Below are 15,574 nucleotides of genomic sequence, written 5' to 3' on the forward strand. Positions count from 1 at the left end.
CAACCGACATTTTGGATTGAGACACTTCATCAGGACTGAAAGATAGAGGGGAGATAGACAGCATTAAAAGATGGAGGGAAGGGACAAATCCAAAAGCTGGCAGGTGATAAGTGGATCTGAGTAAGGGGGGGGGGGTGAGGGCAATAGGCAAATGGGGAAGAGGAAGGTGCAAATAATGTCAGAAGCTGCAAGTGATAGGTGGAAGGGACAAGGGACTGAAATTGATAGAATCTGATAGGAAAGGTGGACAATGGAATAAAGGGAGGGAAGCGGGGAGGGGAACCAGTGGGAGGACGGTGTGGGTGATGGGCAGATGGAGAGGGTGGGGGACAGGAAAGGTTAGTAATGGGGGTCAGTTGGATCAGAAGGAGAGAGAAAATGGGCAGAGAGTGAGCGTTCAATGGAAATATGTGAATTTGACATTCATGCTGCCAGGTTGGAGATGGCCCAGACAAAATAGGAGGGGCTGTTCCTCTAATTTGCATTTAGCCTCAACTGCCTTTCATTAATTAGTCTGTTTACCCCGGCTCTTCATGCTTTGAATTATGATCAATTCCCCAATATAATCCTCTGCTGCCTTCCTTTCCACTTGCTCACGTTCATTCCCTGAAACCAAGTTAGGTACCACGGCTCTCTCAGGGTTGAAATATCTAATAGCAGATAGTATGCATTCAAGGTGAGAGGGTGCAATTTCAAAGGGGATGTGAGGGCAAGTTCTTTTTACACCAAAAGTGCTGGGTACCTGGCATGGTGGTAAAGGTTAAGAGATGTTTAGATGGACGTGTGGATGTGAGGAAAATGGATGGATCTGGACATTGGTAAGCAGAGGGGAATATTAGGTTGCCATTTGATTACTGATTTAATTGGATTGGCACAACATTGTGGGCTGAAAGGCCTGTTCCCATGATACACTGCTCTATGTTCTATTGCATTGGGTTGCTACACGAACAAAGTTTTCTCTCAGGAATATATTTTCCAGATTTTTACCCCTTCTACACACTTCAGTAAAGTGTCAGATAATATTAAGCAGCGTTTCAGGAATCTGCTTGAATTTTTTCAAGTAATGACTCCATCCAAAATAAAACTCACCTGACCACTTCAGAGCAAGTAAGAAAAATATAAAAACTGAAATGTCTGCCTTGGTCACTATGGCGTTTAGTTCCCAGGTCACTCTAAAGAGTGATCCAGCTTCCTTCAGCAACATACACAATTCTGGAGGAATTCATTGGGTCAGGCAGCATCTATTGAGAGAAAAAACAGCTAAATGTCGACTATCCAACTCTCTTCACAGAAGCTATCTGTCCAGTTGAGTTCCTCCAGCATTGTGTGTGCTGCTTCAGATTTCCAGCATCTGCAGTATGTAATGTCCCCAGCATTCTTCAATGTCTTTCTGTCACAATGCGAATTGAAACACATTTAAAATGATATTCCTTATCATTTAAGGAAGGAATATACTTTTCATTATTTAGAGATACAGCGTGGACAGGGTTTTCCAGCCCAAGGAGCAGCCTAACCATGGGACAATTAACCTTCTAATCACTATATTTTTGGACTATGAGAGGAAACTGATGCACCCAGAGAAAGCTAGCCATCGGGGAGAACGTACAAAATCTTTACAGACCACACCGGAATTGAACTCTGAACTCTGACACCCCAAGCTGTAACAGCGTCATGCTAATTGCTATGCTACCATGGCACCATGACCAAAATTTTCAACAATCTTTTTTTACAGAACAAACTCAGGCTGAATAGTCCAAGCTTGGAATAATAATTTGAGGCGTAACTGGAATACATATGCATGCAAACTATATTTTCCTGCACTCAGCATAAACACTCGGCCTGACATGGATTTCAAATCTCCAAGTGATTGCGATTGTAATACTCAGTCAATTTGCACAGAAGATTAACAACCCAATAAAAACACCAGTCCGTTAATTTCATGAGTACTTACATCTGTGGCTGACGAAAGGATTTTGGACAGGATAACCCTGGACAAGCCATCACGGCTGTAGTCTAAAGTGGAGACTGTTAGCTTTAGCACATGGTCGTAGTTCTTCAGAGAACAGAGGCTGAGTAAACTGCAGAGAGAGGAAGAGATTAAATTTATGACAATTTGCAGGCACAACATTCAGTTCTACTCTTTGCATCACTCCACACTCCTTAACAGCAATTTCAACTACAACTTCAATTACCAGCCATTTAATCCTGCTTCAGTTCCTGCCTCTTCTGCTGCAGCAGAAATGACAAATCCCCAAGCAGTTTACAGCACAGTGTACTAAGGTCTTTGAGCATAGTTTTTGACCTTAGACACTTTTGCAGATCCCAAGACAGCCGTGTCAACTGGCAAATACAAAGTGGAGAGGATGTTTCCTATGGTGGGGGAATCTCGGACCAGAGGGCACAGCCTCAGAATAGAAGGATGTCTCTTTAGAACAGAGATGAGGAGGAATTTCTTCAGCCAAAGGGTGGTAAATCTGTGGAATTCATTGCAATAGATACTGATGAGGCCAAGTTATTAGGTATTTTTAAAGCAGAGGTTGATAGGTTCTAAATTAGTAAGGGCATCAAAGGTTACAGGGCAAAGGCAGAAGAATGGGATTGAGAGGGATAATAAATCAGCCACAATGGAATGCTGGAGCAGATTTAATGAGCCTATTTCTACTCCTATGGTTTATGGACTCATCACCCCATTGTTCAAGGAAAAGAGAAGACAAGTTACGGGCCAGAAAATGCTAATCTGGGATAATCAGATTACAATCAGGTACTCTTGGCACTCCTTTAGAAAAGGAAACAGAACGGTGAGAGCTATAAGAATTTCTTTGTATTGAGCAGAGCAGGGAAGGAGCAAATTGCAATTTGGGGCATGAGAAAGCATTCAATAAAATGCTCTAGGGAAAGACAAAGAGAATTCATGGGATTATGCATGGTAGTTTAGCTGTATTTACATTCAGTAAATGGAAAGGTAACAGCATATGGAAAAACTGCAGATCATTGGGGACCCGAGTCTATTCCACAATCTATTCCAGCTGCTACCATCCGGGAAGTGGTACTGCAGCCTAAAAGCCAGGACCACCAGGCTCCTGGACAGCTTCTTCCACCAGGACATCAGACTGATGAACTCACGCTGATTTGAGTGTACTCCTATATTACATTGACTATCCTATTTATTATAAAGTACTATGATTGCACATTGAAATCACGTAAAGATTTTTACTCCTCATGTATGTGAAGGATGTAAGAAAGAAAGTCAATTCAATTCAATTATACTAGCATGAGACATTAACAATCTACACCCTAGGTCATTTTATTATGTACACCTGATCGTTAATGCAGATATCTAATCAGTCAATCACGTGGCAGCAACTCAATGCGTTAAAGCATGCAGACATGGTCAAGAGGTTCAGAATGGGGAAGAAACGTGATCTAAGTGACTTTTGGTACCAGACAGGGTGGTGTGAGTATCCCAGAAGCTGCTGATCTCCCGGGATTTTCAAGCAGAGTTTACAGAAAATGGTGCAAAAAAACAAAAAAAAAAATATAGCAACACTTCTGTGGCAAAAAATCCTTGTTAATGAGAGAGCTCATCAGAGAATGGCCAGACTGGTTCAAGCTGACTAGAAGACACCAGCAAGTCAAATAAGGAGTCATGAGGTTGCTTAAGAAGCTATGAGTCTGTGGTATTGCAGGTTGAATCTGTGGTAAGGATGGCAAATGCGATGTTAGCATTCATTTCAAGAGGACTAGAATATAAAAGCAAAGATGTAACGTTGACTTTATAAAGCGTTGTTCACTTATAAGGCTTTTTTGGAATCACTACCCTAAAGCACCAAAGTTGTACAGCACAGAAATGACCTTTGGTACATTGCCGTCCACACCATCTAAACTTTGCCTCCATTCTACACGTCCTTCTATGCTTTCCCAATTTAACTGCTTATCTCACATCTGCTGGGAATAAGTTCCTTTTCCAAGACCCCATCCAACTTTCACAAAATGCCGGAGGTACTCAGGTCAGGCAGCATCTAATAAATGGCCAGCATTTTGGGCCTAGGCCCTGCATCTAGATTTGAAAGGAAGAGGACAGCCCCCTTCCTTTCCTATCCTGGTAAAGGGTCTCAGCCCAAAACATCAACAATTCACTCCCCTGCTTGACGTCCTCAAGATTTCCAGCATCAGCAGAAGCTCACGTGTCCCCACCTGTGTTATCTCCTGTGGTGAGCTTGTAGATTGTACATACTGCGTCTCCAAAAAAGTATCCCTAATGACTACATTGGGAGATCAATGGTTTCTTTTACTGGGATACAGCTAGAACCTGGGAAAATATGCTTTGGAAAGTACCTGGGGAAAAAAGATGGCAGAAGTAAAAGAAAGTTGAAAAACAGCAGGAGAAACCCACTATACTCATGATACAGATGAGTTACTGTTGAGAGTTACAGGGAGGAAGAGGGAGGGACCAAACACTGATACAGAGTTGGGCAAACATTGGAAACCCCTGGTAGCACGCTTCCAATAAAAGCACTGACTGGAATCTGGTCAACGCTCACAAGAACAACACATGGCATTATGAATTGTGAATGACATCATGGAGTACTACAGTACTGAGACAGGTCCTCCAGCCCATCTAGACTCTGCCAAACTTAATCCACCTGTGCCCGAACCTGACACTTCATATCCCTCCCATCCATGTACCTATCCAAATTTCTCTTAAATATTAAAATCGACCCCACACCCACCACTTGTGCTGGCAGCTCACCACTTTGAGTGAAGAAATTCCCCCGCCCCCCGTTCCCTTAAACTTTTCACCTTTCACCCTGAACCCATGAACTCTAGTTCCTGTCTCACCCAACCTCAGTGAAAAAAAGCCTGCTTGTATTTACCCTATCCATACCCCTCAGAACATTGTATATCTCTAATCTTCCTTCATTTAGCAACACTCCAGGGAATAAAGTCCTAACCTATTCAACATTTCCCTATTCCTCAGGTCCTCAAGTCCTGGCAACATTCTTGTAAATTCTTTATGTACGGTTTTGATCTTATTGACATCTTTCCTGTAGGTAGGTGACCAAACCTGCACACGATACTCTGAAGTTAGGCCTTACTTAAGTCTTATATAACTTCAACATAATATCTCAACTCCTGTATTCTATGCCAAATTTTTTGAAGTTATATACTCTTAATTTGTTTGAAGGTTAACTTTCCTGATTTGAAAAAGTTTGGCATTAGCATTTTATTCATGTGTAATTAGTAGCGTCACCTGAAATGGGTCTTACCACTGAAACATGCTGCACTTTTCCAGCAACTTGACTCCGTGTGGGTGAGCGGACAGAGTGCCAATAAGCAAGAAGTAGTGTTGGCTGAGGGTGTTGAGTAAGCCATTGTTCTGCAGGCTCCGCTCAGGTTTGAGACCAGAGGACAAGGACAGCCACTGCACGATGTCTTTCACCAATTCCTCCAGATACATCTGACCATCCTATGAACATATAACAAAAAGTTGAGTTATGTTCTTCTGAAACAATAAACTGCAGAAATTTACATTGCCAGCCACACCAACCTTTCCTTTATTTTATTTATTTAGAGATAAAGCACTGCCCAGCAATCCACCCAACTCTAGCTTAATCACAAGACAATTTACAATGACCAATTAATCTACTAACAGTGTGTCTTTGGACTGTAGGAGGAAACCGGAGCACCTGCAGAAAACCCACGAGGATATGGGAAGAACATGCAAACTTTCTTGAAGGCCAGCAGAACTAAACTCCAAACTCTGATGTCCCAAGGTGCAATAGTGTCATGCTAACCTCTCCTCCCTTTCCTTCCTTGTGCAGTCACTTGCTACTTTAAAAACGTGGTGACCCTTGTGGGCTGCCCCCAGCACATCCTTAGACTGTGCTGGTCATTGTTGCATTTCACTGTCTGCCTTGATGTAAGTGACAAATAAAGCTCAACTTTATCTTAACACATTCTTTCCATTCACAGAATTAACAAGTGCATGTGTTGGAGATGTCCCAGTCCAGCAGTTCACGTAATCAAAGAACCTCCCCACCTGGTGGGACTCGCCTTTCAGGCTTTTATACCTTCTGCCAATGGGAGGGGCAGAAATGAGAACATATTCTCACTTCTCCCCTTTCACATTGGGAAAAAGATATAAAAGCCCGAAAGCACATACCACCAGGCTCAAGAGCAGCTTCGATACACTGTATTGGCTGAATGGTCCCCTAGTATAATCAGATGGATTCTTGACCACACAGCCTACCATGTTACGGCCTTGCACCTTACTGTCAACCTGCACTGCACTTTCCCTGTAATTGTAGCACTTTATTCTGCACCCTGTTATTGTTTTACCTTGTTCTACCTCAATGCACTGTTGTAACAAAGTAAGCTATGTTGACAGTATACAAGGCAAGTTTTCCACGTGTCCTGGCGCTGGTTAATTGCAGCTGGTGTAGCAAACTCACCTCAGTGGACTCGAGCAGAAACTCAATGAACTGGCAGCCTACAATGGTCAGCTGCTTCCCCATGCTGTGATCCAGCTCCATGTTGGCATACAGCTTACTACTGGGCTTGTAAAAATACAGCAGTCTGCGCACAAACCTAACCGAGGAGCAAATGAGGAAGCTTGTTATGAAAAATACCAGGAGAGATAAGGGGATAATAGAATGACAAAGACATGCAGAGCGACTCACTGAGCAGATGAGAAAGGGGAAATGCGTTTGTTTTATATATACAGGGTATGAACTCCTCTGACAATGGCAGCCATTGCCCCTCAACTGAGGAAGCAACTTGGAGTTGACCATATCTGTGTGTCTGGCACACCGGCGACCTCATACGAGGTAAAGTCCGCAGATTCACTTTCCTGAAGAACATTAGTGAATCAGACAGGTTCACACAGTCAGATTATCGTGTGATATTTGTTGTTTCGTGGTAGCAGTACAGTGCGGACAATCCAGTAGCTTTACTATTATTACACCGGTGGGAGTCTCCGCTGGGTTGGGGGAAGGCCCAACATGCTGGTGCTGCCCTCCAGTGGTCACTCTGTGGAAGACAAACCGGACTGCGTTTGTCTGCAGCTGCACTAGCATGTGACGAGGTGCACACTTGTTCTGTGGAACCGTGGCTCTAGGACAATCATCCCACGTACCATCAAGTGGCCACTTTATGTTCTGGGTAAGGGTGATCATCTAAAACCCACCTGCCCTTCCCATTTCATTGAGAGACACCACTCTACTCACCTGTGCAACTGTTCATCTTTGTAATTTCGCAGGTTTACATTGGGCCACTGCAAGAAAGAATTGAAACTCTATGGTATTTATTTAATAAAAACTTGAGTTACAACAACAAAAAAACTGGTCAAGACAATTAGTTCTAGCACCGCATCCATCTCTGAGACTTGGGTTTCAAATGTCATTTCCAGCATGCTCACATGCAAGTTTGTTGCATTATCCAACCACATACATGATCAAAATTCAACCGGTGGAAGAACTCAACAGGCTGAGCAGAACTGATGGAGGCAAAGGTATGGCCAAAGTTCTGGATCCTAACAGGACTGAGAGTGTAAAGGGGAGATGGATGAGTGAGATGGGCGGGTAGTTGATAGGCAGAAATTGAGGTGGAGGGTGGGGGTTGGGGAGATGATGGGTAGCTGGAGACAGGCGAGGGAGGGGAGGGCGAATGTAGGGGCAGCAGTTTGCTTTTGGCTCCAGATTGCAGTATCTGCAGTCTTTCTTCTATCTCCGAATGCACCCACATGATATATCATTTATTTAACGGTTCAGCACGGAACAGGCACTTCTAGCCCAGTGAGCTGTACCACACAGCAACCCACTGATTTAACACTAGCCTAATCACAGGATAATTTACAATGACAAAATAACCTACTAACCTATACATTTTTGAACTGTGGGCGGAAACCGGAGCACCTAGAGGACACTCATGTGCTCACAGGAAGAATGTACGTACGAACTTTCTTAGAAGACGCCGGAACTGTACTTTGAACTCCGGTGCCCCAAGGCATAATTGTGTCACACTAACTGCTACGCTACCGCAGTCCCACAAGCCTGTGTAAAATCACCAACTAGCTGGGTGCTAGGTAGAAGTACCTGAATTATCTAACACATTTTCTAAACCTTACACTGTCAGCAGGCATCACAATCCCAGGAAAGAATCATAACTCAGCAAATCTGAAGATCAGTTATAGTTCAGAGGTGGGGTATTAAGATGCCCCATCCTGCCAGTTTGCATGTCTCAATCTGAGTTGGGTCTGGAGCCCTTGAGTAATATCATTGTGATTTCTAACAGGGGTATCCTTCACTTGGCTGAATTTATGATGAACTGGAGAGATTCACGGCATATCTAACATCTGATATTCTACTTTGGGTATAGAACCATAAGACATATGCCCTCTACTGTGCCTACTGTCTTGTTTATTATTCATTGTAATGCCTGAACTGTTTTGTGCACTTTATGCAGTCCTGGGTAAGTCTGTAGTCCAGTGTAGTTTTTTGTGTTGTTTTACATAGTTCAGTGTAGTTTTTGTACTGTTTCATGTAGCACCTTGGTACTGAAAAACGTTGTCTCGTTTTTACTGTGTACTGTGCCAGCAGTTATGGTCGAAATTACAATAAAAAGTGGCTTGAACTTGACATGGGAGCAGAGTTAGGCTATTTGGCTCATCTAGTCTGCTGTGCCATTCCATCATGGCTGATTTATTATCCCTCTCAACTTCATTCCTCTGCCTTCTCCTCAGAATCTTTTATTAATCAAAAACTCGTCAATCTCTTCTTTGAACATACCCAATAGACTTGGCCTCCACAGCTGTCTGTGACAATGAATTCCACTGATTCACCACCTCATGGCTAAATAAATTACTCCTCATCCCTACTCCAAATGGACAACCCTCCATTTTGAGCCTGTGTCCTCTGGTCCTAATCTCCCCCACTACAGGAAACATCCTCTCCACATCCACTTTATCTAGGTGTTTCATTATTCAAAAGGTTTCAAGAGAACCCCCATCCCCATTTTTCTAAATTCCAGCGAGTACAGGCCCAGAGCCATCAAATGCTTCTCATGCATTAACCCTTTCATTCACTTGATCATTATGTGTTTGATGACAGAGTACAGTGCGGGTTAATTTGCATTCAAGAAACCTTGAATCGAAACTAGAGCATAAAATATCAAGATGACTTCACAGTAATTATTCCAAAAATAAATACCAATGGATATAATGCTCAAGCTCCAATGACAAATTGGTAATTCTACCTTAAGAATGGTTGAGATCAGATTCCAGTTCCATCGCAGATTGTCCTTGTTATTGAGGACGTCGCTGTCACGCAGGTTCTGCATCATTGCCTCCTCTGTGTCCTAGAAAATAATTTAACAAGAACAGATATGCATCAGGCAATGCAGTAACATACTGACAATGATCTTGTGAAAATATACAAGGACTTTTTAAAAATTGGAAAATAGCTCAGCTTCAAAGTCTAAAACTCAAAATGCTGACAAGTACATTAACAACAGGAGTCTCTTCATTAGGACCTCCAAGTACAACTTCTATCCTATTGTTATCAGACTCTCACATGCTGTCGGATGAACACTTGATCTCCCAATCTACCTCATCTTTATTTAAAGTACCTGTACTTTATTTGCCTACTTGCATCAGATTCTTTGTAGTGGCCACTTTTAGGTACACCTGCTCATTAATGTAAAAATCATTGGCAGCACCTCAACACAATAGCATGCAGACATTCAAGAGGTTCAGTTGTTCAGACCAAACATCAGAATGGGAAAGAAAAGTGAAGTAAGTGATTTTGATGGTGGAATGATTTTTGGTACCAGATGGCATGGTTTGAGTATTTCAGAAACTGCTGATCTCCTGGGATTTTCACACACAACAGTCTCTAGAGTTTACAGAGAATGGTGCAAAAGGCAAAAAACATCCAGTGAGCTGCCGTTCTGTGGGCAAAAATGCCTTGTTAAAGAGAGAGGTCAGAGGAGAGTGGCCAGACTGGTTCAAGTTGACAGGAAGGCAACAGTAACTCAAATAACCACGCATTACAACAGCATCTCTAAGTACATGTGTCGAAACTTGACGTGGATGGGCTACAGCAGCAGCAGACCACAAACATACATTTAGTTGCCACCAAAACAGTGAGTGTATGTTACATTCTTTATCTTTCTGTGTTACTGCGATGTGCTCATGTATGGTCGATCTGTCTGGATGGCAAGCAAACAGAAGCGTTTTATCCTCGTTACCTGTGACCATCAGTAACCCATTAACCCAACGATGTCACATGTTTTCGTGTGCATGAAGCACTCTGCTCACCTTCAGGACGAAAATGTCTCTCTGGACACGCAGGTGATGATCTCGTCTCTGAGAGCTGGAGGCGCCCTTGTGTGCAATGTGATCCAGATACAGGCTATAGGGCTTGCAGCCCCGCTTCTTCATCTCGTGAAATCGCTTCAGGCAATTCACAGCTGCACTGGCTCGCCTGCAGTTAAGCCAGGAGTAAAGAGTTACAAGTGCTCTGATTTTGCAGAACATGGAATGAAACACACAAGGAAAACAATCCCAATATCGTGTGAAAAAGAAGAATTAGACCTAAGTAAGGCGGCGTGGTGGCAGAGCAGTTAGCATAACAGCCAGTGACTCAGATTCAATTCTGTCGCTGTCTTTAAGAACTTTTACGTTCTCCTCGGGATCGCGTGGGTTTCCTCCGGGTGCTCCGGTTTCCTCCCACAGTCCAAAGACGTACAGTTAGGGTTAGGGTTGTGTCATGCACCAGAAGCATGGTGCACCCCAGCACACCCTCAGATTGCATTTGTCAGTGAAACAAATGACACTTTCACTGTATGTCGCAATGTATATGTAACCAATAAAGCTAATCAAATGTTAAAATACCTTGGTCATAGTTTTCTTGTCATTTACTTCCCTTCTAGCTTATTTCCAATCTCCAAATACACTGTCTTACATCTATTTACTCATGATGTCTTTCCCACCTCTTTGCCAGGTTTACAGACATTTCTGTACTACGTTACATTGCAACCTCTGCCCAAGAGTCACCTCCTCTACACAATGGATAAATGACAATGATACTGCTTTCTGACACAGCGATTCGGTATCTCATTGGCAGCTGGCTAAGAAAACAGAAATAGTTCAATTGCAGCTGATATTGTCCATAAAGAGGTCAACACCACAGAGGAGATAAGTAGCACTGGCAAGGAAGGAATCAGCTTACTCATATTAACCTTTACCTAAAACTCACAAATATGTCAAGCCTCCACGTACACACAAAACTTTTATCAGACAATGAACACTGTAGTTTGTCTTGCTGAATATTCCTCCACTGTAGGTGTTGATCCCCCGTGATACAATACCAGATGCAAATAGATGGCATTACTATAGATCGACAGGAAGGTCAGCATGGAAGTGGTGGACTGAAGGCCTGTTTTTGTTTGGTACGATTCTATTACTAATCCTGATGCTTGCCATCCTCTAACGCCATTACATATAGGACAGGAGCCATTCCACAGGAATGAGAAATAGCAGAATTTAAACATACAGCAACCACCATCACTAGACTGCAATCACAAGTGGGATTCCTGCCTGAAAATCTCTCTCCAGATTCAGACATCCTGGGGGCAATGTGAATATCTGTACTTCAGGCAATTCCCAATTATAATTGGAGTCAGTTATACAACACAGAGGGTGGTGAGAGGCTGCAACGAGGTGCCAGTGGAAGTAGTGAATGTGGGTTCAATTTCAACAGTTATGTACATAGGTGGGAGGGGAATGGAGGGCTATGATCCCAGTGGGACTAGGCAGAATAAAAGTTCGGCAGAGACTGAACAGGCTGTAGTGCAGTATGACGCTATAGAGTCACCATGTCCATGCTGACCTTTCTATCAATCAATGTTAATCCCATTTGCTTGCATTAGGTCCATATCGATCAATACATTGTTTATTCAAATGTCAGTGATTTCAGCTGGCAGTGAGATCCAAATATCTACCACTCACTGGGTAAAAAATACTCCCACCCTCAAATCCCATTTAAATCGCTCTCCTCTCAGCTTAAAATCATTGTCTTGTCTTCTTTCTACATGAAAATGCTTCTTTCTACATGACAATATTATAGATAGATAGATACTTTATTCATCCCCATGGGGAAATTCAACTTTTTTTCCAATGTCCCATACACTTGTTGTAGCAAAACTAATTACATACAATACTTAACTCAGTAAAAAAATATGATATGCATCTAAATCACTATCTCAAAAAGCATTAATAATAGCTTTTAAAAAGTTCTTAAGTCCTGGCGGTTGAATTGTAAAGCCTAATGGCATTGGGGAGTATTGACCTCTTCATCCTGTCTGAGGAGCATTGCATCGATAGTAACCTGTCGCTGAAACTGCTTCTCTGTCTCTGGATGGTGCTATGTAGAGGATGTTCAGAGTTTTCCATAATTGACCGTAGCCTACTCAGCGCCCTTCGCTCAGCTACCGATGTTAAACTCTCCAGCACTTTGCCCACGACAGAGCCCGCCTTCCTTACCAGCTTATTAAGACGTGAGGCGTCCCTCTTCTTAATGCTTCCTCCCCAAAACGCCACCACAAAGAAGAGGGCGCTCTCCACAACTGACCTATAGAACATCTTCAGCATCTCACTACAGACATTGAATGACGCCAACCTTCTAAGGAAGTACAGTCGACTCTGTGCCTTCCTGCACAAGGCATCTGTGTTGGCAGTCCAGTCTAGCTTCTCGTCTAACTGTACTCCCAGATACTTGTAGGTCTTAACCTACTCCACACATTCTCCATTAATGATCACTGGCTCCATATGAGGCCTAGATCTCCTAAAGTCCACCACCATCTCCTTGGTCTTATACCAATTATACCAATTTACTATGTCTCAATTTTACATACATCTATCAGGTCACCTCAACGTCCTTTATTCTAAGGAATAAAACAGCCTGTCCAATCTCTCACCCCACCCCTGCAATAACTGAACTCCTCCAATCCAGGTAAAATCCTGGTGAACCTCACCCACACTTTCTCCACTGCCACCATATAATTCTTATAGTGCCCAGCCCAGAACTACACAACACTATTTTATTTATTTAGAGCGAGAGAGAGCGTGGAACAGTAACACCCAACTGCACTGATTTAACCCTAACATCGCGGGACAATATACGATGACCAATTAACCGACCCAGTACATCTTCGGATTGAGAGAGGAAACCGGAGGATCTGGACAAAACACATGCACTTCACAAGAAGGGTGCACAGAGGATAATGGGACTGAACTCCGAACTCTGAGCTGTAATAACATCATGCTACCTGCTACTCTATCATGATGCCTCAGTACAGGAAGGATGTGGACATTCTAGAAAGAATGCAGAGGACACTGGCATGACCAGCAAAGTGTTCCCTCAGACCTTGTAGGATGCTCGTGCAGAAATTGCAGGGTCCTAACAGAGATAGTTCAAACAAACTTAGCAACAGGTGAGGTGCTGGAGGATTGGAGGATGGTTATTGTTACCCAGTTGTTTAAGAAAGGGTCTAACAATAGGCCGGGAAATTAGAGGTCAGCAAGCCTGACATCAGTAGCGGTAAAGTTATTGGAAGGTATTCTGAGGGACCAGATAGTCAGCATAGCTTTGTATGTGGCATGCAGAGTTTTTCGAGGGAGTTACCAGGAAAGTGAATGAAGGCAAAGCAGTGGATGCTGTCTAGATGGGCTTTAGCAATGCCTCCGACAAGACCCTGCACGGGAAGTTGGTTAAGAAGGTTCAGTCGCTCGGCATTCAAGATGAGGTAGTAAAAGGCTGCCTCTCTGACTGAAGGTGCGTGACTAGTGGAGTGCTGCAAGGATCGGCGCTCGGTCTGTCATTGTTTGTCATCTATATCAATGATCTGGATGAGAATGCGGTAAACTGGATCAGCAAATTTGCAGATGTCAGAAAGATTAGGGGCATAGAAGACAGTGAGGAAGGCAATCAAAACTTGCAGTAGGATCCACATCAGCTGGAAAAATGGTAAATAAAATTTAATGCAGACAAGTGTGAGGCGATGCCCTTTAGGAGGACAAATCAGAGTAGGACTTACATAGTGACTTACACAGGCACTAAGGAGTGTGGTGAAACAGAGGAATCTGGGATTACAGATCCATTAATTCCTTGAAAATGTCATCACAGCTAGATAGATACAGTGGTGCTAAAAAATTTGTGAACCCTGCAGAATTTTCTCTATTTCTGCATAAATATAACCTAAAATTTGATCAGATCTTCACGCAAGTTCTAAAACAAGATAAAGAGAACCCAATTAAGTAAATAACACAGAAAAACATTATACTTGTTCATTTATTTATTGAGAAGAATGATCCAATATTACATGTATCTGTTGGTAAAAGCATGTGAACTATTGCTTTCAGGTGTGATCCCCTTGTACAGCAGTAACTTCAACCAAACGTTTCCGGTAACTGTTGATCAGTGCTGCACCTCGACTTGCAGGAATTTTAGGCCATTCCTCCTTACAAAACTGCTTCAACTCTGGGATGTTGGTGGGCTTCCTTGCATGAACCGCCTGCTTCAGGTCCTCCCACAACATTTCTATAGGATTAAGGTCAGGACTTTGACCCGGCCATTCCAAAACATGGATTTTCTTCTTTTTAAACCATTCTGTTGCTGATTTACTCTTGTTTTTCAGATTATTGTTTTATTGAATTACATCCTTCACATACAACACAATATGATTCAGTTCACTTTGAAATTTGAGAAGGAGAAACAAAATTCTGATGTGTCGGTATTTCAGTGGAATAAAAGAAATTACAATGGCATGAGAGGGGAACTGGCGGAGGTTGACTGGAAAGGGACATTTGCGGGAAGGACAGCAGAGCAGCAATTGCTGGAGTTTCAAGTCAAGTCAAGTCATTTTTATTGTCATTTCGACCATAACTGCTGGTGCAGTACACAGTAAAAATGAGACAACGTTTTTCAGGACCATGGTGTTACATGACACAGTACAAAAACTGGACTGAACTACATAAAAAAAACAACACAGAGAAAGCTACACTAGACTACAGACCGACACAGGACTACATAAAGTGCACAAAAACAGTGCAGGCATTACAATAAATAATAAACAGGACAATAGGGCAAGGTGTCAGTCCAGGCTTCGGGTATTGAGCAGTCCGAGAGCTTTGGGGGAAGAAACTGTTACATAGTCTGGCCGTGAAAGCTCGAATGCTTCGGAGCCTTTTCCCAGACGGCAGGAGGGAGAACAGATTATATGAGGGGGTGCATGGGGTGCATTTTTCTGTGAAAAATGAGGGAAGACAGATGTATTCCAAATAAGAAGAAATTTTCAAATAGAAGGACACTACCGTGGCTGACAAATTAAGTCAGAGCCAAAGTAAAAGCAAAAGAGAGGGCATACAAGGAAGCCAGAGCTAGTGGGAAGATAGAAGACTGGGAAGCTTTTAAAAACTTGCAGAAGGAAACTAAGGTGGTCATTAGGAAGGAAAAAACGAATTATGAAAGGAAGGTGTCAACTAATATCAAAGAAGATTCTGAAAGCTTTTTTAAGT

The 15,574-nt window shown here is 42.8% G+C and overlaps 1 protein-coding gene across 2 annotated transcripts in view; it reads right to left on the reverse strand.

The window, feature by feature from the left end:
* Positions 1-15,574, reverse strand: part of LOC140728898 (rapamycin-insensitive companion of mTOR-like) — a 201,690-nt gene that overhangs the window by 60,984 nt on the left and 125,132 nt on the right. For both annotated transcript variants that reach the window (XM_073047981.1, XM_073047980.1), the window contains exons 17-22: positions 10,316-10,481; positions 9,253-9,354; positions 7,227-7,273; positions 6,453-6,588; positions 5,268-5,467; positions 1,952-2,078 (exon numbers count right to left, since the gene is read on the reverse strand). In XM_073047981.1, the coding sequence (XP_072904082.1) occupies positions 1,952-2,078; positions 5,268-5,467; positions 6,453-6,588; positions 7,227-7,273; positions 9,253-9,354; positions 10,316-10,481 (778 nt within the window). The remainder of the gene's footprint in view (positions 1-1,951; positions 2,079-5,267; positions 5,468-6,452; positions 6,589-7,226; positions 7,274-9,252; positions 9,355-10,315; positions 10,482-15,574) is intronic.

Source organism: Hemitrygon akajei, chromosome 6 (genome assembly GCF_048418815.1).
Source record: "Hemitrygon akajei chromosome 6, sHemAka1.3, whole genome shotgun sequence".
Classification (NCBI taxonomy): Eukaryota; Metazoa; Chordata; class Chondrichthyes; order Myliobatiformes; family Dasyatidae; genus Hemitrygon; species Hemitrygon akajei.